Consider the following 21,738-nt stretch of genomic DNA (forward strand, 5'->3'; position numbering starts at 1 on the left):
ATTTCCCTCTCAACATGCCTGGTCTCTTGTTATAAAAATTGTATTTCATTTTTTTTAGTACAGTTTGTAGCTTTTAAAGCCCAAAAACATGCTGGATTTGTCTTCTGCTGTTTTGTGTGACTGTCCTGCAGTAAAGATCAAACATCCCTTTGTGTTCATCGAGTGCGTGAGCTTGGTGGTGCATTAAGTTTTGTTTTGTGTGATGAGACCTAGATTAGATACAATTATACACATGTGATTAGTCCTTATGAATAGTATCACGGGATGAGAAAAGTTGATTTTCAAATAACTTGACTTTCAGCTGTGTACAAACCCAGGGATTTAAGTGGAATTTGTAGGCTCTGTGCCGAAACGTAAATGCATTTTTGCCATGATGTGATCCAATAAACAAGCAAAATGTATTATTATTTGGTCCTCGCCCACTTGGACGTTTGTGATGTACTATGTTTTCTGGTTTTTGGATTCCTGTTTGTTGCAGGACAGACATCCAAAGGCTCTGATATCAGTTTGGTGATATTACATTATTACAGCTCCTGGTTATTTAGAAAGTGGCAGTAAGATTTTCAATACTGTCATGGCATGTTTTTTTTTTTTAAACCAAAATGGTTAGGCTGTGTGTTGGCCATGCACTGCAAAAAAAAAAAAAGAAGAAGAAGAAGAGAGAGACCAGCAGGCAGTATGTATGTACTAGTTAACAGTAAGCTGAGTTCATTGAGGTGTAAAAGAAGATGAGAAAGAGTAGCTAACAAAGTCTTTGTGAAATGTGGTTATGCAATAGGCAAGGCAGAGCATGCAAACTTCCTGCAGATAGGCCCTACAAAGGTTCAAACCCAACCCAGTCTTCTTATGGACCAATCAGAGTCAGAATCAACTCTATTAATCTGAACACATACAAGGACCTGGGGCCAGCTATTTCTTTGCTCTCAACGTACGCGTGATTCAGCAGGTATGGTGGATGTCTAAGTACAGACCAGTGAAGCCACAGTATGCCAGGAAAGTATGAAGACGTGAAAAAATAGACACCGCTCAAGCCCACTCTGATATGGAATTACCTCCCGAGAAGTTTCACACTATTTGTCAGGTTGAGTAGAGAGGTTACTCTACACCCACCTCATCTCAGGAGGGAAAGTCAGAGAGGAAGTTATTCAGACTCAAATCACACTTAGCAGCAGGAGAAGGGCTTCACACAGCAAGGAGTAAAGCCTAATTGGCTATGTTTTATTACCCAGCCAGCCAGGGGTAAGTAGAGGTCTGAGGAATGTGTTTGCAGATGCTACAGGGTGCTCAACAGGGAAGCCTTATTCTATAATGGCTTGAGAGGCCGGCTGTGATACAATTATAGCATGAGGGAACGTCATCGAAATTGTTTTCAGAGCTTTAGGGTGAAACGCTGTTTGGGAAGTGATGGATTTTTGGTGCCAACGGGGTGGGCTGAGCTGACGGTAATCTTTGTAACCTCCCAATTAGCTCCACTTTATTGTACTCTGGATTTACAGACTGAGGACAGGCTCCCCTGCTGAAAGAGAGCCAGTAGCTGTGCTGACCATAAAAGCATAATAATCAGGTGATGATATTAAAACTGCTCTTAAACAGGCAGTTAACCCCCCCCCCCACATACTTTTCTTGCATCTTATCTCTGCTCTTAGTTTCAAAGACATCGTTAGGATTCTCTTAGTAAATATGAGATACACAAATATACATCTGCCCCTTTTTGTTGCTGTAACTTGCTTTTGTTGGGGGTGATTTAACTATCATGCACAGACAAGTAAAACATCCTCGTCTATTATTCAGTGCATGCAGAATCAAATATACATTCAGGACTAAAAAACATACCAGACTTTAATCTGCAAATCTGTTCATGCGTCACAGGACCAAACCCTTTGCTGCTCTTTTATCATGTTTCTGACAGCTGGAATTTACGATGTTTTGAGTTTATTTGTCTTGCCAAAAGGATTGTTATGACGGCAACCAGATGGGTGGAGCTGAAATCTTGAAGGTGCTAAAGATCAGCGTGAGTTATATCTAACTGCCTGGGTATGGAGCTGTGATAGTGGGGGCTGGGTGGTGCTTGTTATTGTACCTACATGGTTGATGATCAGATAACGGCTGAATTTGTTTATAACTGAGAGAAAGAAAGTTAAACCAGGATGCGGGTGAATTATAAACATTGGTTAACGTATTTTTTTCTCACTTCCAGCTTTCTATTTTTAATCGTGGACTCTACGAGACTGGCTGCGCGTGATTCACAATTCACAGTAATTGTTCTTTTTTGTATATTGGGGGTTTGCGCAGACCCTTAGTTCATCCTCTGTCTGAAACAGAGTTTTAAACACTTTAAGTGAACTTTCTTCTGATTGGCTGCCCCTCGTAAACACAAAGTTTAAACAGTAGCTGCGTTGTTCTGCTGAGCTAATCACAGATGAACACATTAAGGATACTGTCTTACTTAATCGATGAAAAGATTGGAATCAGCAGGCCACATAATGGCAATTTCTTTTCTTAGATCTAAAATATTATTGGTATAAACAACTGTGAAAATAAAGTGCTCAGTTACTGAAAAAAGCTTACTTTGATGAACTTTGTCTTCTTAAAATATGGCAAAGAATTTGCTAACAACCACAGCCACATGCTTATTTGCCTGCACCACTGTGTGAGTGTGTGTTGTGCATGCATAAAACAGAGAGACTTGTATTCGGACACGTGACCGGGCTGGTCTGGACTGTTGACTGACCAGCTAATGATCACACTGAAAATTTTTCAAATGTGGTCCCTGGTGCATGTCTAATAATTCCTTATGACAGAAAAGAAAACTGTAATAGACCCATTACAATTTGAGTATTTGTTGGGTCTGCACCCACTTTATATGTGTCACACATAAACACATTAAATCATTGAGGACTCTTGAGTCCTCAATGATTTAATGCGAAGTAGTCTATGAAAATATTGTGACACTGACTTAAATGTCAAAGAATTGTGTTAGCTTGCAGCAAGCTGGGTGCATGCTGAGTAGTACTAATGCAGCAACCGTTTAGGTGTAAACCAAAGAGGTAAATTTGTCCCACATACATACCACGGAGCTGAAAATGGAAAACACAGACCTCAGCTCGATTCAGTTGTTTGTTTCAGTACTTGGTTTCATTTCTGTTTTTGCTGAGCCAATAAAGGCTTCAGTAAAACTGCCTCGAACATGGAAAGGTCAGTCGTCTCACCGCTTTATCTACAGCAAAAAACACGTACGACTACACAAAAGCTCTGGAAAATATGCAAAGATACAAAAACTAGGCCACTGAAACCACATATATTATTGGTTCAGCACTGATTGAAAAATTCTTGTGAAGAGACACGACACAATGAAAAGAAAATGTTCTTATTGCAAATGCATTAAACCATAAACGCCTGCTTTAGTAACCTTAAAGCACCTCATATTCCAGCCATAAACATCAATTTCCAAGAAACGTCTGGCCAAAGAGGGTTTGTATTAATAAAACTGTTCAGAAAACTGCCAAAATATTCCTGAAGCTTCCACGATAATGTTCCTGAATTATGTTGGCTATGCAATTTAGTCCTTGAATATTTCATCTGGATAGAGAAAGCAGTTAGCTATGATGGGAAACAATAAATGTGCCTGTTATTAGAAAAAGAAAGTTGAATAGCATCTTGTGTTTGATGTGTAAAGCAGTCTGCCTTTGATTATGAGCTGACGATGAATCAAATGAAGTATTAGACTGCAATTAGGCATTTCCCTTAAAAGCCAAATAAAAAATAGCCACATTAAAACTGATTTGTCATCCCAGTGCATTTGTTTTCTGGAAATCAGGCTTAAGACTTTAGAAGCAGTGGTTGCTTTGTGTGAGCTAAAATACACCCTAACATTTACATGAATCGATATTTCTGCCTTTATCAAACAAAAAACTATTGGATTCCTCCTAAATGCTGCAGAAACCTTGCATTGTTTTATTGCAGGTCAATACTCTCCAAAACTGAACCTGATTGGCCACCTCCTGAGCTAATCTATACTAAAAGGAAGCATTCACACTTCAAAGTTTCTCTTCTGTCTTTCTAACGTCTGTGATTCAAAACAAAATATGTTTTAAAGGTTAAGGTTTGTGCTTCAAAATGAGAAGGGTTTACCAGAAGGGTAACCTGACTTTATATCTTACAATGTATGCAATTAATGAATAACTATTCCTGTTTTTTCCCTACAAAATACAGGTCTGAAGTTGGACAGAAACAGACTTATTATGAAATATACATTCACTGGCCATTATGCCTAATTTGCCTATGCCATGGCAGTGACTCAGGGTTCTAGGGATACAGACAAAAGGCAAAAACTTAGACATGAAAGGTGATTTACGTGACATTGCTAATGAAGTAGGCGAGCGTATATTTGTCATGTTTTTTGCTGGCGCTTAGTAAGATTCTGATTAACCCAAAAACCAAGAAGCAGCTTAAAAATAAAAACATCTATACCAGATACAGCTGAGAGAAATGCCTACTGAAAGTCAGTATTAGTGTTGACTACACGGAGAGGCTCTCAGAGGATGCTACTAAATTGGACCTTGGAGGGCGGTGTTTCCCATCAAGTCCTGCAAAGAGAGATTTTATAGTTGAGCTGCAGCAGTGCATTGGCTGGTACCGTCTGAGAGACCATACTGTAAAATATTTAAGGTCCGGGTCAACTGGGGGCCCCCCTTACATCTCCCTCATTACTTATTGACGTGCCCTGAGTGTAACACAGCCAGTGAGTCTGTAGGAGTGTGTTGCGAAAAACGAACATGGTTGACGTGCGCAAACATTCACCACAAAAAGAGTGAACAAAATCTCGAAGACACGAGGAAGAATGTGTAATATACATTTTACAGTTGGTTAAAACGTCCGCAACAATGCTCCAAGTTAAGCTCATGGAAGTGCGTGTGTGTTTTTTCTGCATTACCACAGTGTGCATCGAATTTAACGCATGTTCAAGTTTGCACAAGTGTGTTTTCATGCATGGTCACTGAAAGACACAAAATCGGTATCAAACACATATGCAAGGATGCATTTATTCACACATGTGTGAGGGCACAAACTGACTGTTAGTGCTACATTGTGTGTGTGTGTTATGTTCTTTTACTCCTATTGTCTTATCAAAGTGATGTGAATTGAAGGTTTAACTTGCAGTGAATTATTTATCCCTGCAGCAGCTTGGCACCTTCACTGGCCAAGGGTTTGAAAACGTATACACCCCCCAAACACACACACACAGACCTTCATGTATGCATGCACACACAAAGTGCAACATCACACTGCCGTGCAGAATTATACAGCCGGAGCAGCTATAAATATTTATACCTCTCCCGCCTCATATTTATTTCATCCAGCAGAGCTCATATCAGAGGGGCAGCGGGATGGTGAGGATATCCAGAGACAGAGAGAAGAGAGAGAAGAGGAGAAGAGGGGAGAGGAGGAGGTGAGAAGTGGAGTGATGAAGGAGGAAGAGACAGAAAGTTAGACAGGATGTTGAATAGTGAAATTCCTTTACAAATAAGAAGTTTGGTGAAACGAAAAGGGGGGGACATAAGTTCTGTATGGATGAATATATGGAAAAAGTTGGAAGAGTGAATTAATGAAGAGAACAATAAAAAGAAACAGTTACACTGACTGAAACTAGCCAAGTGTTAAGTTAAAGTCAGTTAGAATTGCTATTTCTCAGTTGCAAAACTGAAGCTGGCCATGCCACTTAGCTTGGATAGAAAGCCTGTGCTGGCCAGCCTTCTGCAGTGCCTGGAAAAAATACCGGCCGCTAGGTTGTAGCTGCCAGAGAGGAAATGTCAGGGAAAATATCACAGTGACTCTTAAAAGTCAGAAAGCACTTGGAGTCAGGCAGCAAGCAGATGCCTTGTTTCCCCAAGAGCTGCAGAAAAAGTTTCATGTTGCTCTCTAAGAGTCCCACTTGATTACACGGTGCATATTCCAGCAACACGTACTTATGTGCCTTCCATCAGTGCATCAGAGACGGTATATTTTAAATGAAACCAAACAGTGGATCTCTGCAGCTATTAATGCGCAAAGTAAAAGATGAGTTTTGTATTCGTTATGTGCATTTTAGTTTAAACCATCTTGATGGCTGGCAGTTTGGATTGGATTCAGATTATCTTAGTACCAGTTTATGTACACTCAAGCTTCTAGTCTTAAGAAGAGATGAGGTGAGGGCTACTGGGATTTTTTTCCTCCCATTTTCAGACATACACTCCTCACTATGAACTGTCGCTTCAGGCAATATCTTAAGACTTCACCTTTCATGTATGCAGTTGTAATCCCAAAGCCTTGAAACAGATTGGAGATTACTTGGGCAGCTAGCCCAGGTATATTAATGGAAACCCAAGAATATCTGGCAAGAGCGTTTTTTCTTTTTCTTCATCCATGACAAAACACAATCTACCATTGATTTATTAATGGGCGATGCCCTCCCTCACTCTTATTTTGTTGCCAACCCCAGGTTGAACAGTCCCCAACATCATTCAGCCACCTCTCATTTTGCTGTTGGACAAACTTCAAAGCCGCACTATGGTTGCGCACTGGCAGCTATAGTGCTTTTTCTGCTTTCAGGATCTGCAGTGAGACTGAGAGACACTTTAACCGGGACCTGGATCAAGAAGAGAAATGGTCCATGTGTTGATACACCGAGCTCACTGAGATAAGGTGGAAGAATGGCTGCTGTCACAAACTGTGCTCCAAGACAATGGCGTTAGCAATTAAAGCTGACTGAGGACTACTTTTATATGGTATTAATTCATTCTTTTAAGAAAAAGTCAGTGCACCTCCCTGTATATGTATACACCAGTGCTGTAAGCCCCTCCCCCTTTCATATGGGGGGGTCATATGGGGTCATCTGCTCAACTCTTTAAAAAAAAGGCCAGTATTTGTACAGCGCTTTACTAGTCCCTAAGGACCCCAAAGCGCTTTACACATCCAGTCATCCACCCATTCACGCACACATTCACACACTGGTGGTGGCAAGCTACATTATTATTATTATTATTATGTAAGAAACACTGCAGTACAACATGTTGCCAGATAACAGTGAGAAAACGACATTTTTCAAAATCTAATGACGATATACAAATATTACACATTTGATAATAATAAATCTGCTTGCGTCTTTGCATTGGGTTTCCCTCACGAACTTCATATTTGTATCACGACGAACCTGCCTGAATCTTTATCTTTTGGTGAAGCCTTGACTGTCCCTTCAGCGCAAGAAGTTCTAGATCTAGGTTTTGTATGTCCAAAGTACGTGTAGGTGGCATAATTAGGTGCTTCTGATCTCTCCTTGTGCTCTGGAAGGCAACTCAGTGACCTTTTGGCACAGAATTATCAAAGGCTAGAGCCAAAGGAGCAGTTCTCTGTAAGCTTTGAAGCCTTGGGGCTGTGTTACACAGTCAAGCTTAGCATGCAGCATTTTAAACAGCGGTGGATCTCAACAGGCGGTTCCTAGCAAAGTGAATGGAGCTTGAGGCTACCTGAAGGTGGAAAGCCTGTTCTTGCTGTCAGCTCATGCAGAATGTTGAGCTGAAGGCAGAACGATGCAGCCCAGACTCTTAAGGAGATTGAAGAAGAAAAGGAATATTTTCAAGATTACACTGAGTTTTAGAAATGATCTGGAGTTTATTTTGAACATTTTAATATCGCAGACTGACCCCTGCCAACAGGTATAAGGTTTGGGTGTGTTTGCTGGAAGCATTTTATCATAATTATCTATCCATCCATCCATTCGCTTCCGCTTATCCTTTTCAGGGTCGCGGGGGGCGCTGGAGCCTATCCCAGCTGTCATAGGGCGAAAGGCGGGGTACACCCTGGACAGGTCGCCAGTCTGTCGCAGGGCTAACACACAGGGACAGACAACCATTCGCACTCACATTCACTCGCACATTCACACCTAGTGGCAATTTGGATTATCCAATTAACCTATTCCCACAAGCTGCTTGTCTTTGGACGGTGGGAGGAAGCCGGAGTACCCGGAGAGAACCCACGCAAACACGGGGAGGACATGCAAACTCCACACAGAAAGACCCCGGCCTGATGTTGGAATTGAACTCAGGACCTTCTTGCTGTGAGGCAACAGTGCTAACCACCGTGCCACCGTGCTGCCCCATATAATTATCTATACTCTCTTTTATTTTTCTAATAGATTTCATGAGCCTACTCTTAATTACAGTCAGTCATATATAGTCATTATCATAGTTTCTCCTAAACTTAAGTTTGTTATGATCATAGCAAAGACATTCATGAAAAGCCTGCCTAAAAACAAAGAAAGGACTGGATTAAATTTTTTTTTTCTTCTTGAATACACTTGTAATTACTTGCAAATTTAGTGGGAATGTTTCAAGATGAAAGGATTACTCACTCCCACCAGCAATTAAAGCACCTTCAATGTACATGTGAAATGATTTCCAAAAACAAAACACCTTATTAGCAATTATATGTGACTCAGAGACTCATTTTCCAATCAGTAACACAGAGTTTAGAGCAGAGTTTTTCTTCCACTACTAAGAATACATAAATCAGTTGGACAGAGCTTACCTTGGTAGAATTTCTTTTGAATAACAGCTACAAGTCCACCATTATTGGAAAAAGTCAGATTCTACTGTATGAACATACACTCACCTGTCACTTTGGGTACAGCTATTCAACTGCTTGTTAATGCAAATGTTTAATCAGCCAATCACATGTCAGCTACATACGCATTTAGGCATGTAGACTGAGCATCAGAATAAGGAAGAAAGGTGATATAAGTGACTTTAAACGTGGCAGGGTGTTTGTTCCACACGTTTAGGTGTTACAGGAAAATGAAGACAGAGGCCAGCATGCTTTGAGCTGATAGCAACAGTACCTCAAATAATCAATGATTGGAGAAGAGCATGTCTGAGCACACAACATGTTAAACCTTGAAGCAGAGGGGAACACTCCTGTCAGCTAAGAACACAATTTCTTTTACAAAAATTGGACAACAGAAGACTGAAAAGCCTCTTTGGATTTGTCTCAGTTTAATTTAGATGATTGGGTTAGAATTTGCCATAACAGCACGAGAAAGCATGAATCCACAGATGGTGTGGGCAATATTTTGTCGGCATACCAACTGAGATTCATTTAAACACCACAGCCTGCCTAGCCATTGCTGCTGACCATGACCCTTTATGACCCTCTATGACTGCAGTGTACCATCTTCTGATGGCTGTTTCTTGCAGGATAACGCACAATGTCACAAACCTCAGATCATCTCAGACTGATTTCACTGAACATGACAAAGAGGTCACTCTAATCTAATGGCCTCAATCAAATCACCAGATTTCAAACCAATAGAGCATCCCTGGAATGAGGTGGAAAAGGAGATCCACATCATGGACGTGTAGCCGGCAAATCTGCACCAACTGTGATGCTGTCATTGCAATATGGACCAAAATAGCTGAGGGACGTTTTCAGCACCTTTTTGAATCTGTGCCACAAATAAGGCAAAAGGTGGTGTACCTAAAGAAGTGGCCGGTGATTATACAAGTATTAAAAAAAACCTAAATTCTTCAATAGTTGTACCTTAAGCTGAGATTTGACTTTTTTCCAAATTGAAAAGAAGAATTTGAAAACAGTTGTTATTGTCGAATTGTGTTCAGTGAAACTCACACACCACTGAACAAAACACATTCAGAATAGATCAAAGGAAAAAAAAAACCATGTTCATCTTCACTGCAGCCAACGAGGCATCTATTCAAATCTAAACAGAGCGACAGGTTTGTACAGCGCATCTTCACCCTTTAGGAAGATTGCACCTCATGCACTACTTAATAAGCAGGCAATGCCACAATTGTGAAAACATGTCCTACCTTAAATCATAGCTTTCAAATACACAAAGCATAACAAGCAAAACATAATGTTTGATTTAAAATGACAAATGAACCTTGAAGTTTTAAATGTGCTGATGAATCCGCGTGAGGTGTACAGTTAGGTCACAGCTCATCTAATTCGAATCAGCCCAGACTCAGCAAGTGGCGCGCGGTGTTTAAACATCCCTCAAAACTATACATCCTACTCACATTATTCAAGATTTTTTTTTTCTCTGGAGAATCCATCAGCAAGCAAGAACATGGGCCAAAAATCCTGCAGCAGAAAGGCTGTAAACCACTGAAAGGACCAGACTGCTTCCCTCAGGAGTCTACGTTACTTTGCCTCGCACATTGGGAGTAAGCCAACATTGACTTCCAGGTCTGTACTAAATGTACAAAGGAGACCTGGTTGGCTGGTAAAACACTTACAGTGTCTGCTGAATGTTGAACTTAACAGTAACCGTTGCTGGTGGATAGAAAAGGCCCTTGTCTTCTCCTCTCCTGGTAACTTGAAGCATCTTGGAAACAGACAGCAGCCTAAGAAGAAGGGATTTTGTGCAGAGAGCCAGTATTAGGTTTGGAGCAGAGCTGTGTGTGAGGAGCCAGGCTGATGCTGATCCAACAGGGTGGGTCTGTCTGACTCGGCCCGTCTGGCCTGGAGCGAGAAATCTCCCCCACCCAACCCCCCCTACAGACATGCAGAGCTGTAAAAAATGTGCGTAGGGTGTCGATGCATGTGTGCACATCTCTGCAGGCAAGCGCGCAGGCCAATGAGTGACGTTGCACTGTATGGGTGCCAAGCATGCATAGATTTGTGCACGCGCTACTGTGAGGCATGTCAGTCAGCGTAAGAAGTTGAGTGCATATGCACTGGTGTGAACTGTGTGATTGCAAGAGAAGAGGAAGAGGGCTCACATAGCCAAGTAGTCTGTGTCGCTCTTTCCATTTCTCTGTCCTCGCCCTGACCCTACCTAACATTGCATAACACCAGGGACTTTTTCATGCCAAATGAGTGGCTGGATGCATGATGTTGAAGTGGCTGGGGGATGATTATGGGAGGGTGTGAGAGGTTACAAGTCGGTTACATCAACCACATGAATGCAACAAACTAAAGTCAAATGCCATTTTCAGGATTGGCTAAAAAGAAGAAAATCCATTTTGAAGGGAAGCTACAGGTAGAAGGTCATAAAGTCATAAAGCACTTAAACGGATCAGCCAAAACAACAAAACTACCGGCAGAAAAAGTTAATAACAGTTGATATTTCATTACAAGAGAGGCTGTCAAGAAGTGTGCTAAATAAAGCAGCAAGTGAACAGTCAGATCTTGAAACTGTTGTGTTGAAAGCAGATTAGGACTTGGTCAGAACGGCACGTCTTAGGTGTGTTTCAACAATGGTTAAAGGCTTATGGGTGTGCTTGTGAAGGCCGGCCAGTGTGGTCTGAGCCTACAGAAGAGCAACTGTTGTACAAACCAGGGTAACTGAGTAAATGAGGCTTTATGTGCTCATTTCCTGCCTTTTAAATACTGTTAAAAAGCTGGATACACATTAGACCTTTATCACCCAAGTATCATACAGGCTGTCTGGACTTATTTTGTAACTTTGGCTGTAAAATAACAAAATAATGCATTACAAAATAGCCCACAATGGTTGAGGTGTTGCAGTAATGTGACACTGAGATGATTTTTCTCTCTGTGTTCAGACAGTATTACTTTGTGAACGCTTTGTGCTACCGTCATACACCAAATATCGCCTTAGAGCTCATCTTCTCCTCTTTAAATTTTGTAGAAGGATAACAAACTCCTTCTAAATCATAAGCTTCATACAGCCCACTTTAATCTTTAGTTGGCTGGACCATTGAAGCTACAGGATAAATGTGAAAAATCACATAAAACATTCTGATAGTTCATTGCACAGATTGTCTTGTAATTATAAAACATAAATGTTCTGTAAATTCTCTATGGACTCACTGATAATGGAAAAACAGGAACTTTCCTGTCATTTAATTGTTTGATAGTTAATTGCTTTGGTGTAGTATGAATGGCAATTGGCATAGGCAGTCTTTCTCAATAGGAAAAGCTGTAAAACTTGTGTCCTTCACCTTTTCTCAAGCTGTCCAGTGGGCCAGATTTGAGTCTTCAGTGGGCTGATTCAGGCCCCTGGGGCCTCATGTTTAACACCCCTGCTGTAGCACAAACATTAAGGACTTACAGTAGGGTAAAATGGACCCCCTACCATAATAAAAATACAAAACGAAAAACCCACTGAGCTCAGGTTATGTATAAAATCCTCCTTCACTGCTTATTTTTTAGGGGAAATCCCTATTATGCACGTCTATTATGGACAGCCACACTCACCTGCTGTTCAGATGCTCAGCTTATGAGGGGCAGCCAATCAGAAGAAAGTTGGCCTTTGCGGGAAAGGAAGTAAAATGCCTTTGTTTTTACTGGACGAAGTTGCTATTCATCATCCACTACGCTTAAACTCTGAACATGCACAGATATCCCAGTTAGCTTTGTCTTACATGTGTCACAGTCATGACAGTTATCTACCAAGCAATCTAAATGACCTAAAAAGCACATCAAACGTCAAACTATCGTTATCAGATGCCCCACCATCACTTCAAAATCATAAAGGAAATTAACCTGTTTCTTTATGGGGAAAAGTAGGATCCAGGAGTTTTGGAGCTTGAGCAATACATAACACTAAAAAGACTCCTTTTTGTTCAGTTTGATACATTTTTAACACCCACCTTAAGGGCGTAAAAAGTCTGAAGAACAAGCAGAGATTATGCTTCACAAGCATCAAGGAGTAAAAAAAATCACTTAATTAAAAAGGAAGCCACAGGTAATCCGAGGGGTCACAACTGTAAAAATAAATAAAGAAAAATTACTCCATAAATAAGGAATTCTTGGATAACTTGAGGCAACTTGAGAATATTAAGAATATTGAGACTATAAAGAAGAAAGATGCTTCTGTGTTTCTGTGGTTCCTTTTAACTGTGGGGAAGAAAAAAGATTAAAAGAAAATCGAGCAATAGGAAGATTTCTCTGGTGGCTCGTGTGGATTTTGCCGTGTGTGGATTGTAAACGTGCGTCAACCCAAGATGAAGAAAATCCAGTAAATCCATACATGTCGATTGCCTGAGAAAAAAAAAACAAAGACACAAGCAGCAAGCCTTTTCTGCCCAGACACTTTTTTTAGTCTTTAGGCTTGGTTTGATGTGTGAAGTTCCTCCCTTTAACCTCTTCCTGCCAATAGTTTCACTCACAGCAGTGCAAATCCAAGTCAGCAGATTAGGGGTTGCGGGCTTGTGTACACATACATTTTCCTCTCATTCTTTATTTTGCTTCCGAACTTCCTCTCTCTCCTCAAACAGAACGAAGCGCCGAGGGGGGTTTGCGGAAAGAAAACAAACTGTGAAACTGTAACCTGTAGCCAAGGAAAACTAGCTGATGGGCTTTCCTCCCTAGTGCCTCGGCACACAGTGTAGCGATACAGTTTACCTGGCAGATACCTGCAGCTGAAGGCTGATGGTGCTGTCACGGCTGCTTTCTGTCCAGGTTTCAATCTCTGCAGCACTGTCCAAACACCTCTGCCTAAATCTGTACTAAATACATACAATATCCCTTCTTCTCATTAATTTCTCTTCATATAACCTCTCTCTACACTCCCTCCTTGTCAGCATTCTGTAGTTTAAAAAAAAGAGAGAAAAATATGATATAAAACATATGTTAGCTACTCATAATGAAAATTTTCCCCTTCTTTAAATGGACTGTTTCATAAGTGTACTGCTGTGTTCTGCTCTGAGGGCCTCCTGGGTGTGGGACTGCTGACCTGCTGAACCAAATGTACTGCCAAGTCGTTACCGTGAGAGAGCGAGGGAGAGCAGAGGGCAGGACACAGAACGGCGGCATGCCATCAGACACCCTGCCAGCCTTGGCTATAGTACCGATGCACTGACTGACCGGTGGGAAAAGACTAACTGCCATTGTTTGACTCGAGTGGTTTTAGAATTGAAAACATGCAGGAAGAACCGAGAAAGGAAAATATATTCTTTCACACCTGCTTTCTCTCCATCATCCCCATTTCCCCAGTGAATCACGTCCCAGTCATTTCCCCTCTCTGGGAATCCTTACAGGTCACCTCACTAAAGTTTTAACTTTTAATTTCCAGTCCTACTCTTTTCTTTTTGCTTCCAGAGCCTGAACCTTCACCTCCCCTTCAATATTCATGAAGCTCTCCCTTCTTTTGCCAGTTTTATTTAATCTCAGTGAGCTCTTCTGAGAAGCCATGCTGAGTAAAATCTATAATTTCTCAGTTCCAGTATCATCATAAATGTATAACTGTGTATATTTTGCAGTTTTACAAAACAAAATACAATCATCGGTCTCAGTTTGGTTGGGAAATTATTCCAGAACTGTGATCAAACCAGGTATGAACGCCACAAACCGAACTTTTCCAGAACTCTTCAGTCTAAACTTCTGATAACGGTTTCTGGCACATTTTGATACTGCAGCTATCATTGCCTTCTATTTCATACTACTGATATAACCCAACACCATTGTTATCTGAGAGGAATGGTATAATGCATGGGTCCCCAATCCCGGTCCACGAGGGCCAGTGTCCCTGCAGGTTTTAGATGTGTCCTTGATCCATCACAGCTGATTTAAATGGATAAATTACCTTCTCAGCATTCTTGAAGTTCTCCAGAGGCCTGGTAATGAACTAATCATGTGATTCAGGTGTGTTGACCCAGTGTAAGATCTAAAACCTGCAGGGACACCGGCCCTCGTGGACTGGGATTGGGGACCCCCGGTATAATGGTTTGGGAATTATGGTTCACTCTCAGTTGCTCAGAACTGGATAAAGAAGATCGATATTACTCTCGTGTCTGTTGGTTAAAGTATGGATCTGGACCCAGGGGGTGTTCAGCTTGTAGTATTGGGCTAGGTCACAGGGGGAAAGCCCGGTTCTATCCAAAGGAAAAATACATGTCAACACCTCTGATACTCTCTAATTAACAATTTATATCTTTTTTCTGTGATTTTCATTAGATGGAAACATCACCTATTTAAATATGTTGCTCAAAGCATCTACCAAACTAGTTTTGGTAGATGCTCGATCTTTTTATATTTTATATTGTGCTTCCAAGCAGCCCAGATGTTCTTATAATTTTTTAAAATGTTTTTTCTTTGGACATTTTCAGTCCAGTTTTCTTTTGTTTGTGTGTTTGCTGAATCACTTAACACAGATCTATGATGAATTAAAACAAAAAAGACACCTAAATATCTGACCCTTCAGTTGATCCATCTACTTTTCAATTAAAGCTCATCAGAAATGGTCTCGGTGGAAGAATGGCAGTCCAGAAGTCTTTCTTAAGGTAGGGAAACAGGGAGAAAAGGCTGATAGATGCCAAATTACACAAGAACTGCTCTGAAAACAGATCTAATGGAGTGATTGGTAACAGCTTCATTTTTCAGTATAATGATCCCAAACGCACTGCAGTAAAAACATACCTGATAGAGAAACAGACACTACAACAGTATTAGTCATGTATTGGCCTCCCCAGAGCCCAAACCTCAACATTATTTAAGGAGTGTGGGATCATCATGACAGAAAACAGAACAAAAGGCAGCCAAAGACCAGCTTTGAATATCTTTCTACAAGCCTGGAGACTTATTCCTTCACACTACTTAAAGAAATGAGAAGAAAGCCTGGCAAAGAGAGTTGAATTCAGGCTGTGCTGAAAAATAAAGGTGGTCATCCCAAATATGGAGTCAAGATCATTAGACTTGCCAAAAATCTAGGCACCAGTTTAGCTCACTGGGATGAGCGGGCAACCACATGCTGTGTGGCAGAGAGTGGCAGGCCCAGTCTCGAGTCCGACCTGCGGCCCTTTGCTGCATGTCTTTCCTTTTCTCTCTTCCTCCGCTTTCCTGTCATTCTTCACTTCTCTATTCAAAAAGGCCAAAAATAATAATTTAAAAAGAAGAAGAATTGCACAAAATCTGCTTCTACGTCATCCTCTACTGCACCTATGCCCAGATTTCTTCTTCTCTTTTTTTTTAAAGGTTTTTAAACACTTACCTAACTTACACTATCCAATCACTGTGTCACACATTGCTTCAACATGTTGCACGCTGATTGGATGCGAGTTGTGGGTGAAGGGAGGGTGTTGGGGCAGCACTCAGGAGAGGAGTACAGAAATGGAGAAAGCTCACAGTGCATTAGGGACAGCACGGTGCAATTCGTTCCATTGGCAGCACTTCAAAGAGGAAGAGGAGGGGGATAATCCACCCCAACATTAGCCCTTGGAATCTTCCACCACCAACATGCACACCCGCACACTCACACACAGACACACATACACACTTGTTCACAAAAGCAGCAGGCTGGAGGCTTTGGTCGTGGGGTCTGATTGGGTTGGGGTCTGGGGATGACGGGATGGAAGGATGGAGAGGATTTTTCAATTTGCCCGCAAATCAGAGATGATTGCAACACTATCTTCCACACAGACACATACATGCACTTAGAAACACAATGTCATGCACACAACACCTCCACAGAAAAATACCATATGCAACGAAAAAACAAAGCAAAGCAGGTGGACCACTTGAAAAACAGGTCAGCAATGGATGACAGAGCAGATACTTACAGGTGGTGTCGGCGTGAGAGATGGAAAAGTAAAAGGAGGAAGAAAAGTGAAGAAGACGGATGAAGTGAAAGAGAGCTTGTGTATCGACAGCCAGTGGCATCACAGCAGTGAGCTGTCAACACTCACTTGGCCAAAACGTGACCAATTGGAGATCAATCCTCCTCATGGGTGACTTGCCAGCAGCAATTCTAATCAATCCGACTTTCTCCGTTACACACTTGGGCAGTGGTCAAGCAGAACACTGCTAGATTTGGAGCTTGCCAGATTAAACACCTTCAGATCAACCTCACGTCTTGATCTGCAATCGCAGCGCAGCTTTCAGGCTATTAAATGCTGTTTTGAACATGCCTCAACAAAATGATCAGACACATTATTCTGCCTCATTTGCACAAAAACAATTTGAAAATTCAGACTTTGTGCCCCAACAACTCCACGGAAGCTTCTTAAAAACACAATAACATTGAGTTAAAGTCGCTATACTAAGGGTGTCTGTCCTAATATATAAAACAGAGTACTTATGGTGAAGTATGGTCAATAGCTACCAGGAGTTCCAACAATTCAACCAAGACTACATGAATTTAAGAGTTCAACTACTACAAGTTACAGCTCCAATACACCTGATTATTAATGGTGCTAAATGGAGGTGAGGTGATGGTGACACATTACTGTAGTTGCATATCAGCATCACTCAGTGTGAGCCTAGTTGAATCATAATAGTGAATAAGATGAAGCAAATAGTGTCAGATATTTGTCTCTAAGAGCTTAAGAAGAGCTTAAAAACAGCAAAGTTATTTTACATAATAAATCAGGAAAATAAATCACAAAATCCCCAAAACCAAAATGTCAGGGATCTAGAAGCTCATCTGTCACCACTCATAGGTTACTACAAAGTTTCCTTGTCATTTATTCGCTGTACTGCACAAACGAATGAGAATTCAAATTAATTGACAGTGACAAATGGGACTTTAACCTTGAGAACAATGTGGTTGAAGACCCATCAGATGATCACTGTGTGTCAGCTTAATTAAATTCTGACCAGTACTGTAAGAGGAGTACGGACAGCCTTGCCAGCACATGAGCCATCAGTCTTTCAGGCGCACGAACTGAAAAAAATAGGGATCAAATACAACTGTCACTTTCCCAGTGTTGCCGTAGCAGCAGCGTCTCAACAGAACGCTGAACGGTGCCGAGCAGAGTGATACCAAAACCTCTCACGGTCTACAGTATGTACAGCATTTTATTTTTACTAAGAGCTGACTTTGGACTCCTGGAGGTTTCTACCTGGAGTTTGTCCTTCCCACTGTCACCAAGTTCTTGCTCATAGGGTTCATCTGGGTTTTTATCTGTATTATCACAGGGTCTTTCCTTCGTAATATAAAGAGCGCTGAGGCATCTGCTGTGGTGACTTGGCGCTTTATAAATAAAATCAGTCTCTCTATTATTCCTAATGTTTTTTGTTTGATAAAAGAAGGCATATGGAACATTAAAAATCACAGAAAAATGACCTTTTTATTTGTCTGTGAAGGTTCTCAGTCATCCAGGTCATCGTAGTCAAAGGAGCTTGCAAAGAAAAGCGTCTGGACTTCTTTAAGTTACTTGAAGACGTTTCACCTCTCATCCGAGAAGCTTCTTTAGTTCTAAGGTCAAATGGTGGAGAGTCCCAGATATAAACCTAGTGGGAGTGACCCCCCACAGAGGGACAAAAGGACCCCCTGATGATCCTCTAATCGCCTGAGCCAAGGTGTGAAACTGGGTGTGGGTCCCAATCAGCCAGGGGTTCAGGTGAGCTCATTGTGAAACCTGGCCCCACCCTATCATGCGAATTCCTGAGGTCAGATGGCCCAGGATGTGAGTGGGTGTTAAGGCGTATGGGGGGCGTCCCTCTGCGGGGTGATACTCCCACTAGGTTTATATCTGGGACTCTCCACCATTTGACCTTAGAACTGAAGAAGCTTCTCGGATGAGAGGTGAAACATCTTCAAGCAACTTAAAGAAGTCCAAACGCTTTTCTTTGCAAGCTCCTTTGACGACCTTTTTATTTACATTTCTGTATTAAGTGAAAGCCAAATGATGTTCCCCATAAATCTGCAATATTTGGATGTAATATTCAAGCTAAATCCAACATGTGTTCATGGATTGCTTTAAATCCACCACGTGTTTGCATTTTTCACAAATAGGACGCAGTTGCCTCGAACACTGAGGTACACGTAGGCACCATCTTTACATACTCTGAGTAAATAAGCTGTTTCAACTGTTATTTCCTACTGACTGCTTCGCTGTTTTGTGACAGAATGAAGAGAGTTAACTTTTGAAAGCTGAAGTGGTATGGTTCACTTCTACAACACACACACACACACATCAATAATGGGTGGTCAGGAGGGAGAAGAGTTATGGAGTCCATGGACACACTGACTGGTTGAGAGGTTAGAAAACTGCAACAATCAATAAACCCTGACCACCAGAGACCACTGCGGTGTGGCTACAGTTACACAATTCTCTACACATCTGGTCTTCCAATCACAGAAAATAGTGTACATCGACAGTGATTTGCACAGCTACAGAATATCTAAGTATAGCAAGGGCTTTCAGTTATTTGGCTCACCCAAATAAAAAGTGACCTACATAAAAAAGTTCAGCCCACTGTTTAGAAATGACAACCTGGCTCTGTGGGAAGTGATTTGTGATTCCATTATTTTAAGTTAAGAGGTGGAGGAATTATCATCTAAAAGCCAAATTAACACCGTGGGACGCTGGACAAAGCACGCTGATCCCGTGGTCTAATCAGCACTGAACTTAAGTCCACTGGTCTTACCAGCTGAGGCTAAATGAGAAAAACTAAGGAGCAATTAACAAAAAAAAAAATCTCCAATTATCTCTTGTGTTTGTATTTGAACTCTTTTAGTTTTGTACAGAAAGGTCATTTGGTTAATATGGAGCCACCTAATTACCAAAAGGTTTTCTTACTATGAACGAAATTAAATCAACCAAGCTGAACAAAACCAAGGCACCTTAGACTCTGCTGACAGAAATATCCAGGGGTTAAGAATCTCTCTGCAGTGAACATTTTTGGTAATTTATTACGTGAAGGTAAGCAGATATAATAAGATTTTTTTTTCATTGTGGGAATGATATAAACAGTTGTCTAAATGTAAAAAAAAAAACAGAGGACTCCTGCCGCATGTCCTTAGCGAACCGGATTTACGTGTATCCCCCTAAATTTTGGCCGCAGTAGATGTTTGGCTGCTCGCTGTAATTTAGATCCTGTATAGTTTGCAGGGTCAGAAAGAGGTTTTGAGAGCACTGCAGCCGCAGCAGAGAATGCCAATGTACTAACAGAGCTCTGGAGTGAGGTTTTGAAGATGGGCACAACTAATTCAAGAAACCAGGCAAAAAAATGAAAATATTAGTGCGCATTCTGCAGCCAAATGCAAGCTCTGATACTGAAATCAGCAGGGGAATATTTCAGCATTCAGAAATAACCTCAACTCTTAGCAGCTACAGTTACAAACTACAAGCTGCAAAGATTTCATGTAGATAATGATAAGTTTTGTGTTTTATTTAAATGTTAAGGAACATTGTGTCGGGCAGGGCAAAAAAAACAAACTTCCATAACCTCCTTTCTCCATAAATAGATCAACAAGTTTCTCATTGCACCAAGATACTGCTAACCCTCCAAAATGTGATCAATCCAGTTACAACAGCTACTACGAATGCAACACAACATGCAGCACGAATCTCAACTACCCTTTGAAATTTCTTCACCTGAGAGATGGGCCAGGCTTCCATTAGATCTTTCAATTTTCTCATCCACAGACACCTTTAATTAGAGTTAGCAGTTAAAGCTTCAAAAGCCTCCCTAAACTTCTGCTTCCACAACCACAGAAGCCGGAAAAGTATTCTTCGCCAGGTTTAAAGCCTCCAGTACAATTAATGCCCATTAGCTCGCTCTTACGTTAGGACACTTGGTCTACCTGAACTCATCAACAATCAAGGTGTAGATGTAGCACACTCCCAAAAATCACACCATGCGTTCAGTTCTAAAAATTGACAGTATCATGAAATTTACCATATTTGATTACTGATGTCATTTGGGCCAAGCTAGAAACCATCTGAGGTGCCTCAGTAAAAGTAGGGAGTCGCTGCGGAGCACCTTTTCTGGTATCCACCAACAAACTCCAGATCAAAGCCTTTCTCTCCATGGCACGGCAGCTGCACAAGCATTACCATCTCTTTCTCTGGGGAATAACAAACTGTTTCCAAGCAGGGGGCTCAGGAGCGTCACAAAACGAACCCACAGGGTCTCAGAGAAATGAAAACGAAAAACGTCTGAACCAATTTCCACTATAGAGCTGACTTTCCACTTCCCGAGGGACTTTACAGTATGTACTGTATGCTATTCCTGTGCTCCGGGTCACTTGAGACTGAATTTTCTGTGAAGTTTTTTTCTCCAAGTCAGAAGAGTGGGAGAGACACGGCAAACAAATAAACAAACAAACAAATCTGAGGAAATTCCGAGAGTGCCTCGCTGACTTTTTACATGAAGTAACTAATCTGTCACAATGATCACAGATCATAGAAAAAACAAATGAATTCTCCACAGTTGGTGAATTTTCACTTACATTTCCAACACTTGGCTATCAGTCAGTCACTCATTATATCCCTGAGTCATTTCATTACCCCGTCATCCTTTGAGCCATTCATTCATTTAACATCAATATTCATGAGAGCAAAAATCAACTTCATATGATACTGTCAATGATCTTTTTAATTAACATTCGGAAAAATGTAAATTAACTCGGAAATTATATCAGCGATACAGGGATGGATCAAGCACCGAGCACGAATATTCGCACATGTTCGAAACACACACACACACACCGAACACACACGAACAGAAAGAAATGATCCCAGAATAAAGCACTCTGCAAAGAAACAAGTTTTCTTTGGCTTCATACCAAACAAACATCGAAACAACGTCTGCATCTGATTGTCCAACTCACTCTTTCCAGGTCTTGTCGGAGGTGTGTGAAGAGTTTGAGGCGTCTGTAGAGGACGTCCTGCTCCTGTTGGGCCAGGTTGTCCACCTCGTCTCTCTTTAAGGTCACCAGAGGTCGATTAAAGTTGGCCTTCCTCTTCAGCTTCCAGAACTGATATAAGTAGTCCACCTTAAAACGTAGACACACATTTACCTGTTACGCTATCATAATGTTCGCATCGCTGCCAT

The 21,738-nt window shown here is 41.3% G+C and overlaps 1 protein-coding gene across 2 annotated transcripts in view; it reads right to left on the minus strand.

Annotated features, from left to right (window-relative positions):
* Window positions 1–21,738, minus strand: part of jade2 (jade family PHD finger 2) — a 233,344-nt gene that overhangs the window by 65,019 nt on the left and 146,587 nt on the right. For both annotated transcript variants that reach the window (XM_082548884.1, XM_082548883.1), the window contains exon 10: window positions 21,515–21,679. In XM_082548884.1, coding sequence (XP_082405010.1) covers window positions 21,515–21,679 — 165 coding nt within the window. The remainder of the gene's footprint in view (window positions 1–21,514; window positions 21,680–21,738) is intronic.

This window comes from Aulonocara stuartgranti, assembly GCF_965226115.1.
Source record: "Aulonocara stuartgranti genome assembly, chromosome: 10".
NCBI classification, from domain to species: Eukaryota; Metazoa; Chordata; class Actinopteri; order Cichliformes; family Cichlidae; genus Aulonocara; species Aulonocara stuartgranti.